The 18,509-nt window shown below is 38.4% G+C and overlaps 1 protein-coding gene and 1 long non-coding RNA gene across 2 annotated transcripts in view; one reads left to right on the forward strand and one right to left on the reverse strand.

Annotated features, from left to right (window-relative positions):
• The window catches only part of CPB1 (carboxypeptidase B1), an 18,697-nt gene continuing 188 nt past the window's right edge, over positions 1 to 18,509 (reverse strand). Inside the window, exons 2-11 of the mRNA XM_064666341.1 lie at positions 18,348 to 18,423; positions 17,088 to 17,212; positions 14,607 to 14,706; positions 13,902 to 14,003; positions 12,477 to 12,578; positions 10,068 to 10,178; positions 9,898 to 9,988; positions 8,992 to 9,194; positions 795 to 879; positions 1 to 228 (exon numbers count right to left, since the gene is read on the reverse strand). Of these exons, the coding sequence (XP_064522411.1) occupies positions 41 to 228; positions 795 to 879; positions 8,992 to 9,194; positions 9,898 to 9,988; positions 10,068 to 10,178; positions 12,477 to 12,578; positions 13,902 to 14,003; positions 14,607 to 14,706; positions 17,088 to 17,212; positions 18,348 to 18,423 (1,183 nt within the window). The 3' untranslated portion in view covers positions 1 to 40. The remainder of the gene's footprint in view (positions 229 to 794; positions 880 to 8,991; positions 9,195 to 9,897; positions 9,989 to 10,067; positions 10,179 to 12,476; positions 12,579 to 13,901; positions 14,004 to 14,606; positions 14,707 to 17,087; positions 17,213 to 18,347; positions 18,424 to 18,509) is intronic.
• Positions 17,209 to 18,509, forward strand: part of LOC135419669 (uncharacterized) — a 15,773-nt gene continuing 14,472 nt past the window's right edge. The window contains exon 1 of the long non-coding RNA XR_010433079.1: positions 17,209 to 18,457. This is a non-coding gene — a long non-coding RNA (uncharacterized LOC135419669). The remainder of the gene's footprint in view (positions 18,458 to 18,509) is intronic.

The following is an 18,509-nucleotide window of genomic DNA, read 5'->3' on the forward strand; positions in this document are numbered from 1 at the left end:
TTTGCATAAAGCCTTCTTTAATAGTTTTTAGAACTCCATTCTAATACAGGTGCTCAAGGACATAATTGGCAATATATTTAACAGCAAGTAAAGTCTCTTCACAGGTTGGCTTTATCTGAGATTCAGGGAGAAGAAAACCATAATTGCCGGTGTCTCGGAGCTCGAAAGTGAAAGAGTACTTGACACCTTGATCGTAAGCCCAGTCGTCAGAGCCCCCTGCAGCAGGGTCTGTTGGTAAAGAAATGAAATAAGGGTTAACTGTGAAAGAGTGGCTATGCATTGGAATGTGAAATCCTTTGGAGTCAAGTCATGTAACCAGAAATGCAGAAAGGACAGATAAAAAGATATATTTGGTGAATTGAGTGATTTATCCTGCTCATGGAAAAGCTTCTGTGATTTTAGGCCATTTATGAGCTTTATTCCAGCTGATGTGTGGAAGCAAATGTAAACAAGCTAAACTGTTCCCTCCTTGTCACTGTTGTGAGAAGACCACAGGAGCAATGTCTAAGAAACAGGAGAATGGCGTGGTTGCATGGGGGTGTTTAGAAAGGTTTGGTATCAGAAGCAAAAAGCCTCTCACTGGGTGGCTTTTTGAGGTTCATACAGGCAGTAAAGAGCTGCAGATCTGGGATATCAGCTCCATCTTTTTCTTCTGGACAAACAATACCCTCCCTTTCCTGTAGTTTGGTACAATAGACTATTTAGGAAGAGAAACAAGAATCACTATAAAACTGGATTTTATAGTCTTAGTAACACTTAATATAGATTGTTAGCATATTTAGGCCAGTACTTACAGATTGTTGCAGCTCCTGGACCGTATGTATATTTAGTATTGTACAAACTGGCCAGCTGTTTGGATGCAGCACTAGCAATGGAATTCTGTAGGAAAAGAAAAATGATAAATGCAGATTTTCAGAAGCTTTCTGAGTGTATTGTTAAATAAACTGAAAAGCCATGGTGAAGAAGTTTTCATTTGAAAACTGTTGTTAGCCTCTCAGTGTGAGTAGGTGTCAGTAGTTGACAAGGCACAGTTTGTCCTGTTGTTGTGGAAAGAGCTTATCAGTAAAGAAATTGTTCTCCAGGCTTTAATGGAGTGTATTCCAGGCTGTATGTTTATTGCTCTAGTGCTGTGCAGCTGCTGTACAGTCCAGTCGAGTTTGTACAGGTAAGGGGACAATAGGTAACAGCATTTTCTAGACTTAGAAGAAACTTCTACAAGGTTAAAACTAAATAAGGAATCTTATTTAGAAATAAGAGAATCTTAGAGAATAGTCATAACTTGATACAGTAAATTGTGAACATACAATAGCCTTTCTTTTCCTTCTGTTCATGCCACAATAAATTCAGAGTAGAGTCGGCTCAGTCAGGGAAGTTGAACAGTGACACAAGTGGAAGCAGATTAAAGTCTTATAAATATTAGCAGCCAGAAAAGACATAAATTACCCTAGAACCATATGTAGTCTCATTAATTTCAATTAATTTCCTGTGCACAGAGGGGCTCATTCAACTCCCACTGATTTCGGTGAGGGTTGGATCAGGCCCATCAATAGTACTATGAAGCTTTGTATGTTTGCGTTAAGAAAATTACAGACTTTTCTTTGGAATGTGTGGCTTTTCCAATTCTTCATTATACAGCATGTTGGTAATAAAACATGAAAACTATTACTAACAGATGATAAATATGAATGATTTTTGAAAGCAGATGTTCAGTATAAGAATAAGCAATGGGTTGCCATATCTTTCTTTATAGCTTACAGCTGAATGGCTTACTATTCCAGGAATTTCCTCAAGCCCTTTCCTTCTCTGTAGGTTATACTCTGGCTTACTTCCCAGTGGAAGATATATTGTAAAATATTCTCTGTTCATCCTTATGCTTCAAGTGTTCCTGTGAATTACTCAAAAAGTCATATTGGACAATGAGTTTAGAAAATCTGAGTTAACTGAAAGAACTTTCTAGGCTTCTACAAAACAGCATCACAATGTGTTTTTGAAGAATTGCAAGTGTTTCCCCATTCCCAGATGTTTGGTTTTGAAAATTCTAGAATTATGGGAGTTTGCTGTAGGAATTTGTGGTTATTTAGCACATGAAATATATTTAAACAAGGTAGACCAAAGTGTACTTGAAGCTTGTCCTTCCACCTATAACACTGGCTGTAGTTGAATGTGATGTTTGGTTTCTGGCCTCTCAATTGCACAAACACAAGCAATTGTAGGAAAAATATTGGTGCTTTGCATTTCATAATCTTGGATTCAGAGGAATTGGAGTAGCTGAGCTCTCTCCAGTGTTGTTTTTTTTGTTGTTGGTTGTTCTTTTTTTTTTTTTTAATCCCTCCACAAGTTGAATTTTCTAAAATCCACAATAATTTTTAACACATGTTCAGGGAATTGTAGAGGTTGGAGACTACTATCTGCTAGTGATACCATGTTTTCTTCAGCCATCTGTTGTTTATAATATACACATTTAATCAGCAGCTGAGATTGAGTCAAATCTTCTCTCAAAAGCAAATGAATTTTTAAACATAAACTGATTCTTTCTCTTTTCAAATATATGGAAAGTGGAAATAAAATTTGGAAAGCCAGTCTGATAGTACCTACAGACCTGTTGGTAATTAGTATTTGTTCTCTCTGTAGTAAACCACATGATAGGGACAATAGAACAGCAGAGCTACTCTTTGGGGCTGTTACACCCAGGGCATTCCTTTCACTCAGCAGCCAAATGATGGCCTTAAATCATATCAGAACAGATACCTGAAAAAGTATATCAGGAAATCTTTTTACCTGAGGGATTTTTTTATTATTGGCCAGGAAGTTGTAAAAAGAGAGATTTGTAAAAAGAGCAGTTGAGATCTCCAGCTGTTAAGAGCCTACAATCCCTATAAACAACTTCCTCAAGCTCTTCAGGTTGGAGATGGAGATGGTATTTTTAGTTACCCTCTCTAAATGAAAAACATGACTGAGCATTTATGACTTCAGCATGAAATGAAGCTTTATCCAAAGTTTTGATGTATTTTTTTTTTCCTTTAAGTGACTCTCTACCATTTGCTTTGCTAATAGACTTACAGTTCAAAACCTAAAGGTAGAAAAAAAATTTTAACTTTGTAGGAAGAATGCCATCTCTTAATAATAATAAAAAAAATTTAAAAACCAACAGCAGGAATAATAACTATTAAGTAAATACTTGTGAGTATAAATACAAAATATGAGGAAACTGTGTTTGTTTTTTTTCAAAATAGCTCAGTTACTCAAAGCAATCCATAAAAAGGAAATAGTATGAAGATTTATGCAGGGGTATATAAATAAAGCCAATATTTTCCAAAAGGTTGAAAAGTGGTTTGGGTTTTCAAGCCTGTAAATTATTTAGAATACACCTGCACGGAGAAACTGTTTTCTTTTTTTACCTCTGAGGGTACTCTTTGCTGTTCAGTGATTTTCTACATCTCTTGGCACAATGGGTTTAACTGAATTGTTGTGGTTTGCTTGGGGTTTTATACCATTAAGAATCCCTCTCTTGCAAGGAACATTTTGCTGAGAATTATAGTAGCAGAGAAACAAGTGGCGCCCTGAAGTCCAAGATATAACTCCAGAGTAATACCTTGTAGCTGGGAGCAGAAATGGCTTTTCAGCTTCTGACTCACAGCTGAGCTTGCAGAGCTGGTCATTTCAGCAGAAGGCGTTTTATTCCCTCATCACCCATCTGTGTTTACACAGCAATTACTAATATTTTGCTTGATCTTGTGTACAGAGTGCGTGGGCCGGCGAGACAGCAGAGTTGTGTTCTTAGTTGCCATTATCTTAGCTAATTAACAGCCTTTAAACGTATTTTTACAGTTATTAGCTTTTAATGAAAGGTATGGTGCTGGCCTCTCTTTCTCACCACATCTGGAGTTTTGAACTAACAAGATAAATTATCAGGCTAAGTATCTTCTGTGTGTTAATAGGTAATTTTTATGGGAGCATCTCCCTCATTTTACTCTTGTATCATCAGACTGGATTTGCCAGCAAACTGTGGCCATTTAGAAACACTCCAGGGATGCTGATTATGCAGCTGCTGTGTGGACAACTCCTTTTGCCTCACAATCTGATAATGGTCTGGAGAAGCCTTTTCACTGCTTGACTGGGCCTCCTGCTCTCTTCTCTCGCTGGATTGCAAATTGATTTTCCTGAGGTGGAAAATTGTATTTCACTTCACCTTGGTCTTGCGTGCTTTACTTTTTAGGTAAAGTGACCCTCAACTTCCTTTGTAATGAAAGTCTGAAAATGTGGTATTTGCAAAGTGAGCTTTAGCCAAGTGAATCTAAACTTCTGAAGCTTCTTGTTTTGCCAATAAAAACAGACTCCCTCCTCAAGAGTCCACAGTGATGTATAATTTAGTTCACTATTCTGTTGTTGCTCCTGGTTAAGCATGTGCTCCAAGAGCTCAGGGAATCCAGCCAGTGAGGACTTCATTAGGATTATTCTGTTTAGCTTACAAACCTATTTCTCTGTGACAGTTTCTCAGAGCGTTTAAGAAATCAGTCCCTGGTGAGAGGGTTTCCAATGTGACTGAGTTAAGGTGTATATGCCCTACACATGTTGGAGACTCTTGCCTGTCAGCCAGACTCACACATGAACTTCATCTGGAAAAGGCTGCTACTAGAAACATCCTTTTCAAAATTGTAAGACTGCCAGTACAGAACAGTTCTATTGTGGCAAACTCGATAGAGGAGCTGTGTAGCCAATTTCAAATATTGCTTTGCTGCCCATTTTCCTGTTTATTTGCTTCTCAGTTGACTTTAACAATATTTAGGTGTAACAATCACAATAATACAATCTGTGCAATAGCACAGATGCAACAGCAGCAGAGGTTGCAACTCCTCATTGGCATGTCTGAGTCTCTTAGGTAGTAGGATTTTTGCTGTTCAAAAATCCTTACCCACATGTATTCATATATCTTAAACATATTCAGGACTTCACAACCAGGCAATAGTCTGGTTAAATAGTCTGACTGATATTTGCAATGTCATGCAGTATATTTGAAATTCACTCTTGCAGGCTGCACAGACTGGGCATATCTCCACTTTCTAATACATCTTATTTAAACATTCAAGAGGAAATTAGATGGTAGACCAACCCAATATGGAAGGTGAAATTTGGTGAGTTGAAAGAGCAACCAATGGGGTCAGTATGCATTCAGGTAATACAAACTGAAATCTTGGGTTGTAAGTGAAGGTAATACTCTGCTGCCCATGAAACAACACACATACATTAATCTGACAATGAGTATGAGCTGCCTGCAGATATGTGTTTGGTGAGTTTGTTAAACTGAGAGATGGAATTGAACCTGAAAAGGAAGGAAGAGCACGATGCACGTTCCTCTGCTCTCTCAAACCATAGTTCAGAGCCAATTCAAATACAAACAAATTGATAAAGCTAGATTTGTCTGAAAATGAGGAGAGCATAGGGTGACCTAATGGGAAGCTAAGGCCAGAATAGGAACTGATTAAAAAATATGGGCTAAACTGTTTATGAAAAGTGTGATTAAATACAGAGTTCTTTATTGCAAGAGGACAAAACTGTGAATAGCAAAATAAAGATGAAAATAATCTTTTTGGAGTGTGGAGAGATACTGCTTTTGCCAAGCCTGTTTTTTAATTGTGAAAAGCTAATGCTTCTCTTCTCTCTAGGAGAGGGATTCAAGTGTTCAGGGTAATACTCCAGGGTATAGTAAAGAATGAGCCAAGAGGATTATGAAGCAGACAAAATGTGATTTACCGAAAGGAGGACATATTTCTTTCAGGGTATCATCACAAGAATATTGTGTAACTTCTAAGAAATTCCTGACCTAGATTTTTCCTGTCTTGGGTGTTTTTATTTTTGTTGTTTAAGTACTGTTTGGATAACAGTGAAAGTTTTGTGCAACACTGGGGTTGGGGGGATAAAAAAACCCAACCCTGAATAAAAGGAGAAAAGTTTTGGGAAAATCCTTGTGAGCTTGAGAACCTCAGAGATCCTCTTGCATCTAAGGGGAAGAGTGGGAAGTCTTGGGAAGGAAGGGGCATACATGACTTTCATCATGTTTTATGCCCCAAGGTCTGGCATGGTTGAGGGATAGTTCTAATGCCCAGCTCTCAGTAAGTCACAGTAACTCTGAGGTGTTGTGATTTGCTGTAGCAATGCAGAGGAGCACAAAGGGGTTCTCCAAGTGCCCTGTTCTACCTGAGAAACCAAAACAGTTTTAAGCCTTCTAGTGATTTCCTGAGGCTGTGAACAGAAAAAGTCCTTTGAGCCCCAAGGACATGCTGTTCAGTACCCCTACAGGAAAGGAAGGCACAGGCATTCTCTGGGCCTTTCTCTTCTGCAGACTTAGTGTATTCAATCTCAAATTACTCAATTTTTGCACCCTTCTATATCTCAGCCACTGGAATGCAACATAAGCCCCATGGTATTATGCTACCTTTAATTAAATACAATGGAACAAAATGTTGTTAACGATAAGCAGACATGCGAGGTTTTGTTTAAACACATGTCCAGTTGCTCACTGAAAGAGATAAGAAATTGCAATGATATTTCCTTTAATTTATTAGATCTGTCAGAGTAAAAATAACATCTGAGATAAGATAATGGCACTATAAATTTTGCTTCTTCATTTACAAAATGATTTATGATTATTTTATTTGCCCAAACAATATCTATTAAAAGTTAAGATTCTCATTCTTCAGCATTTCTCTAAATTCTAAATCTAAACAGGACTTTTAGACATGGAACACAGCAATTTACATATAAAATGATACCTCTTTTTGGAGCTGTCTCATCTCAAGCAAGTACAATTCTTGACTGAAAATTTTAAATTTCTTTAGTCACAGCTTCAATGAATGTATCTTAGTTATTTGAACTAACCTGAAAAGCTGCACTTTTGAACCTGACCCAGAGCCTGTGAAAGTCAGTTTTTCTGTTTAATTCACTGACGTTGGAGTGCATAAGGCCCTTTCTGTTTAATTATCCCAACTACAGGCCATGCTGATTGGGTGATACTCTGATCTCGTTCTCCAAAATGACTTTTGGCAAGAAGTCTTCCCTTGTTAAAATCGGATACTGCACAAGTTAAACACCTCTAGGATCCTGCTGTCTTTCTGTTGGGATCACCAGTAGGGGAAATAATTTCCCTTAATTAAGATGTGAAAAACACTCATAAGGTCACCTTGTCATGGTGGTGAGATTTGTGGTTGCTTTGTAGTGGAAAATAATGGAACTCCCTCTGGGATCAATGTGACCAATTTAAAATATAGGATAAAGGGCTGTTGGAAAGACTAATATACAAAGCGAAATCAAATGGTTGAAGAGGGATATATGGCCTGCATTCCTGAGCTATTTATATTTTGTGCTCTATGGTAATAGCAGAATTGTCTTCTATGGCAGGAAAGGGGAGTTTTAAATGATGAAAATTGTAGCACTTCAGTATAGATGATTCATTAAATTTTACTGTGTATTAGACTAGAACACTGGCAATCTAAAACTTTAATTTAATAAAAGAATGTTAAAACCTAGCAAAACACACAGGTTCTTTCTCATTGGTAAGGATTGTTTTAGTAATGAGCTGTCAGTGTAAGCCTTTTCCATTTAATACTGTGAGAAACACACTGTACTTTTAGTTATGTTTCATCACATTTGCTCTTGATTCAACAAATGGGGGCAGAATGCCATGCAGATTTTTAATAAATGGGAACTTTGTGATCTTGACAACAAAGCAGCTTCAAGGGTTTAGTGCTGTTTTATTACTTTAGACCAAACTGCAATGTGTGAAATACGAAGCTTTTGTAAAAACTGAAGACAAGAAATTAGTATAGTTCCCTGGAATAATTCCGATTAAAAAATTCCTGGAATATAAATTAAGAAAACAAAATCTTTATCTTTTCTTTTAGGCTGTAAAAAATCTAACAAGAAACTTCACTCTTGGCCCCAGTTTGTATTTGTGCTTCAGAATCAAGACATCTATTTAGGAGTAGTCATAAATCTGTCAAACCTGCACAGCAAAGCAACACACAGTGTTGTTGCCTTGGACTTTTGGCATCATCATCCTGGAAAGAGGGGGAATCAAAATGTGTTTGTTTTGTCTTGCTGTGTTGTTTTCCCTGCCAACAGCTTCTAATTGCTAATATGCCAGAGAAGTGAAGTCATTTTATTATTCATGGTTGTTTATGCCTAGCCATGATAAAATGTTTACAGCTTTCATACACATTTAATAGTTCTAAGCCCTCTATCTGTTTTTAAGGATAAAGAAAATATATATTCCAGACTTTTGTTATCTTACTTAAATGGAATTGGGGTGTGGCCTTTCTCTAGGATCAATAAAAGAGGCGTTGCCCTTTAAAAAACCCACATTCATCCTCTCCTCTTTCAAATAAAATGTGTGTTTGAATCCAGGCCTCTTGAAAAAGGCCTCACAACTGAAACATTTTACCTGTTTTGTATCTAACTGTTTTCAATTATATTTTTGGCAAGAGCTGCCTCATTGTCCTGAACCTGTACCAGTAGTTTACCATTTTACTTCAGTGAGAACTAAGGTTCAGTAGGAAGACAGAGATCCTTGCCTGCTGTTGATGGTACCAATTGAACCATTTCATAGTTATTACAATCTATCGATCTACTACCTTGGCTTACAGGGCATAATATTTCTATGTTGTATATTAAAGCTACATACACAGCAACCCCTGGAGTCAGGAAGATGCAGAGCTGCACAGCAGAGTGGATTTCTGTACAGCGCGACTGGAAGACAAAACTGACCTTGTGGAAAATTCATTGTGTATGTGGGAATTAAATAAGGCCCTTAAGTTTATCCTCTGCCATCATGGTTTCCCTTGTTCTTGCTGAGAAAGACTAAAACATTTTCAAAAACTGCCAGTGCAGATTCTTTCCAGATGTTAGAGAAACTGCTTGAAGTTAAATGGACCTCAAATAGCGAGTGATGATTTTTACTTATTCTTTTCCTTAAGTCAAAATGACAAAGAGACTTACCAGTTCCTGGTAATCCGATGGCAGTGAGTAAGTATATGAATAAGGAAACAGTAGCAGCTGGGAATAGGAGTGAATCGTCAAGTATGCCTTGATTGTAGAAAGATGTCCACGAATAAAATCAGCCAAAGCCTTGGTCTCCTTTTCAGACTCAGGTGCAGAGCCACAGTAAGTTTCAGCACAAGGACTTTTTGAGGCCCCAGTAGCTGAGAAGAAAGGTGATTTTAGTGAGCATTTAATGAACAAGTTGCTTGTTAGGAGAGTCATGTAACACCACTTTAGTAGATAAGCCTTGGAAATCCACCTGACACACGTGTTGTATCAGAGGAGGGAATATTTCATGGCCTAGTTAAGACACTGGGAAACGTGTCATAGCATTGCATAAATATGCCCTGTAGAGTGTGCATAGTTGGAAGAGCATTAGTATTGATGTAAAGCCCTATATTATGGAAGTGATTTGGGATACTGATTTGCTTCAGTACTTAGCAGTCCTCTCCTTGCATATCTCCTCCATTTCTAAGGTACTTTAAAGAAACGGACAAGTGGAAACAATTCAGAAGAGACCCCTCTCCATGAAAGAAAGCTCTTTTGGTTTCTGTTCTGAACTCATAGCAATGTATGTGTACATGTATGTATGTGTATACATGTGTGTAAGTATATATGTGTGTGCATATGCGTAAGTATGTTCACAGAAGTAGCCATACTGATGATGCTAGTAGCCAAAGTCTGTTTTTTTTCTGCCCAAAACTACTCCAAAAATTGAACACAAGCTACTGCACAATGCTACACTGGAGGTCTTCACCCAAGCTAGAGCTGGACCAACCATCAGGTAGGGGAAACCCATAATTAAGTATATTGGTTGTTGTACTTCTGTATAATCTCTTGCAGCTCTTGTTAGGAGATACTTACTGCACCAGCCAGCATTAAAATTCCTGTTGGGATCTGTACCATAGCAAAAGCTATTGGCATTTTTAGAGCGAGTCTTTCTCCACATGCGGTTCTGAAATAGAATAAAAGATGAAAACTGAGTTCTAACAGTTGATTTTCCAACAACACTGAAAAAAAAAGAACATACTTACATTTGTCCAAGTGTAAACATAACCATCAATGTTAACAACAGGCAAAACATAGAAGTCCAAGTTGTCCAGAAGTGTAGTCATAACAGTGTCTTTACCATAGGTCTCAACACCCTATTTGGAGAAAAGTAGAAAAAGCTGATGATGTCTTCATAAATCTGTATCTCCTGTTTATATATAAAGGCCTGGGTCTGCATCAGGAATTAATGAATGTGGTAGGCAAAGTTATCCAGGTCACTCCAGCATGTGAGATGGCACCTCTATGTTACTACATGTACTTAGAGGATTTACACCGACTCAAACCACACTGCTGTTAGAAACTCATCTCATACTGGTAGATAAATTATATGGTGAAGCAATTTTGAATTTGAACAGGATAATAAATCACTGGAAAGAGATTTCCATCTACTAGTTTCTTGATTACAGACAGAGCAAAGTTCCTGTCCATATGTTATCCCTACATCCTGTCACCTTAAATGTTTGAGTTGAATTTATGTGAGAAGGAAAAATCATTATTACCATTTTTTATATCTGTTGTGCAGAGAAATTTCATCAACTATCAGAACTATAGAGAATATTTCCAAATAACATCCTAAGACATTTCCAGTCGTAATACTGTGGATGCATATACTCCCAGGGAGGCAGATTTTTCCCTGGACTTTTCCAGACACATACATTGAATAGCAAACACAAGAATTCCTGCCCTAAAACCTGTATATCCTGATTGTTCATGGCCTGGGACTCTGTATTCTTGTTCACAGATTCGTTGGTGGTGCATACAGTGATCACAGAAATTTGCTCTAAGTGTGTTGCACCCGTGTTCCGTTTACACAAACATGAAGGACAACACAGGGAGCTATGCAATGGAGAAAGGCATTTTTTGTCCTGTAACTAGCAAGTGGGAGAGTGGGATGTAGAATCTAGAAAAGCAGTTTCAGATCACTTGAAATTGCTTTTCCTGTGTTTTATTTTATGCTTGTTTTGTTTTGTTTTGTTGTTTGGGTGGGGGTTTTTCGAGATACATATAACAATCCACCTTGCTCATGTTTTTCTCTATGGCTTTTTTCACTTTTATGTCTAGAAGCAATCCCAGGTGAACCACTGATGATGCTCAGGGCTTTTGAAGCACTTCTGCCTATCCACACTTGGGCCCACTGAGCACAGCTGCTGCTGGTGTCAGGTACCCCCATGAATTAAGTGACCAGACAGTGAAAATGACAGCTGCAGTGACGTGAATTGCTGAGAGAGAAATGATAGCACATACTGTCTGCAGCCTTATTAGGCTCTAATGAAATCACATTCCCATTGACTCCACTGAAATGTCACTTCCAATTTCCACTGGTCCCTACACAAACCGCATGCCTGTCTGATAACACTGAGATTATACTGGCCACCAATGCCTCTGCCAGCATGGCTTGCTCATGTAGTTTGGCTTTCCTTCACTTGGGTTTTAAATTCCAGCTGCTGCTTCTGGTTTGTGTTTGTATGTTTGCTTGTTTTAATCTTCAAGCAGAAATTCTTACAAAATTTGAGATTCAATCAGTAAGTCGTTCTGCTAAATAGTTTGATCTCCCCCAGCTGAGGTATAATATAACTCTTCTCTGTGAAGACAAGTGTGTAGCATATAACTCCCACCTGCTTTATTTGGTGGTGAGGAGAATGAAAAGATAAAGGAGATAAAATTGTTTAATTCAAGGCCTGAAGTATCAAGTATTCCAGACTGAAGTGAAGATAATTTTACCTGTGCACCACTTTCCTGAATATGGTTTCATATTTTAGAAAACATTCTGCATAATTTGAAGTGGCAGCTCAAAGGGATGTATATGCAATTCCCTCTTCTTGGAGTTTAGGGAGCTTCATATATACTCTTCCTCCTCTCTTGGGTACATTTCATCAGTGCCCCCTGTGCTGACCTGAGGGTAGGTTTCCACCCTCTCTCCTTACTGAGTAAAGCTGGTTGTGAGGAATACAGCACCAGACACTGTAGGAAGTCAGCTGTTCTGAAGTGCATTCAGATGCCCTCTGATGTGCCCTTGAATTTCCTTATTTCTTTTATGACTGTGTACAGAACATATTTTTACAGTGTTAGCAGACTTGTTGCTTTTCTCTCACCTTTCTCTGGCTACAGATGCAAAAAAGAATTTACAAACTGTGTGAGTAACCCTTGTAGTTGTTAGTACCTCTTACACGTTTCAGGTTGTCTTACACCGTTGAAAGATTACAGGATCAAACACTAAGATCTGGTTTAAGTAGTTACACCTTAACCATCTGAGGTGAGAGAAGGGATATGCACGCAGGTATTTGGAGGTAAAAAGGCAATCTGCAGTGGCCTCCGCTCTTGCTGCTCACTTAAGATTTTCTTAAACATAGTTGCATTTTGTAAAATATTTTTTCATCATTATGCTTACTGACCTCTTTCACAAACCACTGGCAGAAAGCAGGGCTGATCCACTCTCTTGCATGGAAACCACAATCTATAAAGATGGCTTTCTTATTTGTACCACTTTTTCCCACCTAGGAAAAAAAACAACAAATAACCCCCATGAGTCTTGACCAAAATAAATTGTATGCAGAACAAGTCAGTCAGCTTGCTGACCTAAAAAGTCAAACTTTATACAAATACAGAATTCCTTGTTTAAATGGAAATCTGTGAGGTTCTCCCAGCTGTAGCTGACTGTGATATTCAAGCTAGAACAATACTCTTAATAATTTCATTCTTATTAATGTAGATAACCTTCCCTCAGATTATTTGATTATTCTGCACTGTTGATTTATTTCCTTGGTGTTTCTAAAAGTTGATCTTGTCTGTTTGAATGATATGTTATTGTAATTGCTTATGAATTTTTGGGCAAGCACTCTTTATCCTTTCACCTTTATTTAAGTAATTGTCTTACTAATTTGTAAATGTTATGAAAAAAATTGTTGAGGTTTAACCCCAGCTGACAACTAAGTACCACTCAGCAACTCACTCACAGAAAACTTGTGGGCTGAGATAAGAACAGTTTAATAATTGAAATAATAATAATAGTAATAATAGTAATAATAGTAATAATAATAATAATAATAATAATAATAATATTGGAAGGAGGAAAATAACAAAGACAAATAAACCCCAAGAAAGAAAAGTGATGTAAATGAAAACAATTGGCCAGTCAGTCCTCATGCAGTGGCCCTGATCCACTCTCTCCCTAGTTAATTGCTGAGCATGATGCCATATGATCCCATCCATGGGATGTCTCTTGGGTCATTTGGAGTCACCTGTCCTGGCTGTGTCCCCTCCCAGATTTTGTGCACCCCCAGCCCCTTCACTAGTGGGGTGATGTGAGAAGCAGAAAAGGCTTTGGCTCTGTGTGATCACTGCTCAATCATAACTAAAACACCTCTGAACTATCAACACTGTTTCCAAATCAGCACAAATCCAAAACAGCCCCATACCAGCTACTGAGAAGAAAGATAACTCTACCCCAGTCAAAACCAGCTCAAAATTATGTATGACAAAGATACAAACAAATATGTTTCCAGTTGCTAGAGACTGACATTTCTAAATCCTTTTAGCCTAAGTGGGTTTACAAACAACAGATGGAGAGAACATAAAGGTAGATAATCATTCAAATAGCTCTCAGGAGTGTGATTGAATTTATAAGTCTGAACTTCTAATAATTCATTATATGCCTTAAAAAAAAAAAAGAAAAAATCATAGTAGTAATAAACAAAATATATTAGATTTTCTGCAAAATATCTAGTATTATGTTAGCACCACTGGTGTTTTAATAGACATCATAAACTCGCAGAGGTTAATAAGGGAAAAGTCTGGCATGAAGAAATCAAAGCACTTACTTTGAGAAGGTACATTGGCCGTCCTTCATATGTGTTCCCAATTACACTACGAGAGACGAGGTCTGGGTTCTGAGCAGCAATATCAGCAGTCCAAGTAGCTATCTGTGTAATAAAGAGGTTAAATTTATTGAGTCTCTGTTCCTCAGGTCCAGACTAATTAATTTACAGACTTCAAGCCAGGACAGTCCTTTTGAGCATCTAATGTGGCCTGATACTTAACAGAATTTGTAGATTTCCAAGGAGCCACTGCACAGATGTGAAAAGTGACATGGCCAAGATTACAGGTCAGGAAAAATGAGCATGACTGTGAAAAAAGGAGGAAGCAGAGGAGAACTTATGCTGTGAGATGAAGGCCTAGAACTGGGGCAGGGAATGGAATCAAATTGTTTGGCAGAGGAGATGGGAGAAGTAGTGAAAAGGAAAGAGGAAATTAGTCGTGAAGCATCTCAGCCTGGTCATTGGATTTCTGCCAGAGGTTCTTTGCAACACTAGGAGCAGAAGCAGAGGAAATAAGTGTAGGAGGATGGGTTGCACAAACTAGCTCAGTAATGAGCAATAAAGGAGAAGAGGAAGGAGGGTTTGGAGGCATTATCAACTGATGGAGCAGAAGAGGAAAAGGGAAGAAGGCAGGAAGCACACGAAAGCCACTTTGACTACAGAGGCCAAGGTACCAAGCTGACAATGAGTTAAAATTCTAGACTGTACCGTGTCCCAGTTGTTGTACTTTTCATAGCTGTGGCCGGTGGCACGAGATTTGCTGTCAAACTGGGCGTCCAGCGCAGCCTGCAGGTTGTCAATCATAACTCTGCAATAAGGCACCATGGAAAGTGTAAAGAGAAACATACAACAATCTAGCAGGAAAGTAAGACATTTTAAGATGTTCTTGGAATGAAGGCCGCATGGATTGTGAAGTGAAAGGTGGGCAGGGAGAAAATAAGATATATCAGGTTCAAGTTTCAACCTACTTCCCGCCTCAACCTTGCCACCAGAATGATCAGGGAGCAATGGGCTTCTCCCAGTTAACACCTGCCTGCTTACTCCCATACTAACAAAACTCCAGGGTGGCAAGTTTGGCTTAAGAAAAATGGCAATGCTAAGATAGAGTTTGTCTATAAAATGAGATCTGGGCTGATCTCATGTTGCCAGATGCCTCTGCCTCAATAGGAAAAGGGCCCTCTCTTGAACTTTTGGCATTGGAGGAGAGTTAGACTTCAGCAATGTTTCAATCCCATGCAGAAACCCATGTTTTGCGTGATGAAATTCTCTGTCAAATCAAGCTTCCTAAGTTTAGCTGTGGTTTGACAGCTCTGTTGCAGGTGGCATTGTCCATCCTCTAAGCTACTTTATTGCATGTGAGGTGGGCTATTAAATAGAACACACAATAGCAAGAAAACCACAGCATCACAACAGGATTGGCTGGATCTCTCCTGTTCACCTTTCCCTAGGGCTGACACAAAGGCACAGATCATCACTGTGCATACTCTTGAGAACCTTTTGCTTATATTTCAACCTTGACCATCAAAAAATGAAGTCCTCTTGTTTTCCCAGTGCCTGTTTTAACACATTTACAAATCTCACTCATTCAGGATACGTCTTTGATCATTTGTGACTTGGATAGAAGAACAGGAGGCCAGTTTGTGGGGCATCACCAGCCTTCAGAACAAACAGTGCAAACGACTACATTGACATGTCATGGCACTGCAGCTGCACTTCAAAAGAATTATAACATCTTGGGTTGTCACAAGGACAACCCACTCAAGTTTGCCAGGGACAGCTTCCAGACCTTATGGCCTTTGTTGCAATCAAAAGATTTGTGCATGGACCTGAGGAAGTTCATTAATATTATAGCAAACCTAATACATGTAGAGTTACTCCTCCATTGCTAAAGAGGAAATTCCACTAAAATTGGATTCCTGTGCTGTATGTGCACTGTGGCACTATTGAAAATGTTTTATTCCAAAGTGGTTTTAGATTCTGTTCCCATAGTAGCATCCAAATTAGCCATGATTAACATGAGGCCAGTAAATTTAGGATGGGTTACCTTTGGATTTAGCAGATCATAATGGTTATGTTTCATGAGAACTGAGTGGTGTCCTATGAAGGAGTTTGGTCTAGTAGCAACAACAATGGGGCTGAGAGACAAAAATTCTACACTCAGCTAAATGAGATAATAAAAATTTGATCAAATAATACTGACTTTCACTGTTCGAGTACATAATGTTGACAGATTATCCTTTAGACGTCAAAAAAGCCTGATAATGAGTCTGGGCAGAGCCAATTTGCAATGCTCAGGTGGAGCGAAAGGAGAAACGAAGACAGAACAACCCCGCTCCACTCCAGCTGAAAGTCAATTTCTCTTCCTCAGTTAATGCTTATGTAGTGACTGAGAGATATGAACTAAAGAGCAGGACCAGGCAACTGCTTATTCTCCTTATTCTTCCCTTAGTGCTGCTCACTACAATGTTTCTGTTCTCAGTGATGTGTAATGTGCCATTTGCTCTGTTCCCTCCACTTACGCTGCAGTTGTATTCGGTCAGCTCAGAGCTTTTTTACTTCTAAGTAAATATACAACTAAAAGCTCTCTCTTTGGAGAAATCCTTGCTGTGGATCTTCTGTGTGACTTGAGAAAGCCCAAGACTGTCCCGGGAATTTGTTCTCTCTGCTCTCTTGGCCTTTCACCTGGCAACTGTCTTCTGTTTGTCACCTGTTGGGGTTTTCTGGCCCTCTGGCTGTTGTTCTCGAACTTAGAGAACTCAGTGGGGAGCTGCTCATGGTGATCCTTGGGACTCACCATTTTCTGGCTTCAGTTCCCTGTTAGTGTCATGCAAACTCATCTGATGTGCTTTCTGGCTCTTTCTAGACCTCTGGTGAATTTTGTCTTTAGTGGGAAATCTTTCTTGTCCCCTCCACGCTGTACTGCAATGAGATTTCACCTCAGGGAAATTTATGGTAGTGCATCTTTGCTTCCTGTATCTTGCCTCTGTCAACATTTCACCTCATTCCTTCAACAGAGAGTAGTTACAGTCCGTTTGAACTGTCATAGGAAAGCTGAACCCAGTAGAGGCACCCACAGGAGGGACAGAGTTCATGACAGGAAAATCAGCTGACTAATATGAAAAGCTCAAACACATTCTGCCCAGATTTAGTCCTCTTCCATTCAAAGTACAGTAGTGAGAACAAACTTACCGATACTCCACTCCACTTTCCTTCAAAAGTTCTTCAACCTCAAAAGCATTCTCAGCTCCAACTCGGAAATCAACTTGCATTTTTGGCTTTACCAGAGTGACAGAGTCTGGCTGCCAAAAGTCAACCTGAAAGAAGGGCAAATGAATACATAAGCAAATAAATATATACATCTGGCTGTGATTTTTAAGTTGGTTTATGTGTAATGGTGATGTTGATTGTGATTAATATACTAAATTTCATTCCTATCCTGTTACACTGATCAGACCTTGCTTGCCAGAAGTATCAACCTAAATTTTAACTGGAAGTGTAAAAGAATTTGCGCTAGTTATTCATGAATTATGTGTCATCAAGTAAGGTGATTGTTCCAGAATTCAGGATTACATCATTCCTGACTGATTGCTTTGTATAACAATGGTATTTCAGGGATCTTTGCTTAAAATGAAAAGAAAACAAACAATCCCTTTATTCTACACACTTAAAAGCAAACATGGTATGTATTAATTTTCTTAATATTGGCAGCACCATTCCAATAGTTTGTTCTTCTTCAGAATACTGTTCCAGCATGCTATACTAGCCTGTTGCTGATAGTTCTCCACATCTGTACTTCATTAAAAATACCATCCTTTCATCCTACAGATAATGGTGTCTTTTTCACCAACAGCTATTTTACAACATCAAAGCTGAAGAGAAATATTGAAAACACATTTTCTGTCTTTATTGTTTTTCATCATGTCACCGTGTCATCATATATCTACATCAAGGTCAGTGAGAAACATGCAGCTTGGAGAGAAAGGAAGCTTTAAAGGAAAGCCAGAAGAGGAAAAATGACTTGAGAGACTAGAGGCCAAAGAAAAGTTCAATTTGTTGGGAGTATGAATTTCTATACTCTTTACATGAGCAAAATGTTTTGCCTGTAATGGTAAAAGTTCTGGAAGTTGGAATTTCCATGATTTATCTCATACATTCTTGAAACCACCCCACACTGAATAAGAATAAGATTTATTTATTTATTTATTTATTATTTGATATTCAGACTGGGTCAATCAGACTTTCTAGGAAGGTATTGAAATGTATTTGTATAGCTTTAGATATATCACCTTGTCCTATTCCTTCTGAAGAAACACTCAGCTGATTTGAACTGAATCAAGATTAGGTCTTTAATTCAGTAATATGATTTTTTGAAAAAAGCTAAATGTTAGTTGAGCAAAAGAAGAAATGTTTTTTTCAACTACCATATAACCACTTCCCCAGGTTCTTCACCTGCATGATGCTGGCGAGGGAATTGAGGATTTCCACCTGCTCATCATTCTGAGGAATCACACGAAACACCTTCTGCCTGGAAAGGGAGAAAAAGATTGGATTTGAAACAGGTAAGCCAATTGAAAGACTTTTGCTTGTGCAAAAACCCCCATGCAAATATAA

The sequence above is a fragment of the Pseudopipra pipra genome, chromosome 10 (assembly GCF_036250125.1).
Source record: "Pseudopipra pipra isolate bDixPip1 chromosome 10, bDixPip1.hap1, whole genome shotgun sequence".
Taxonomy (NCBI): Eukaryota; Metazoa; Chordata; class Aves; order Passeriformes; family Pipridae; genus Pseudopipra; species Pseudopipra pipra.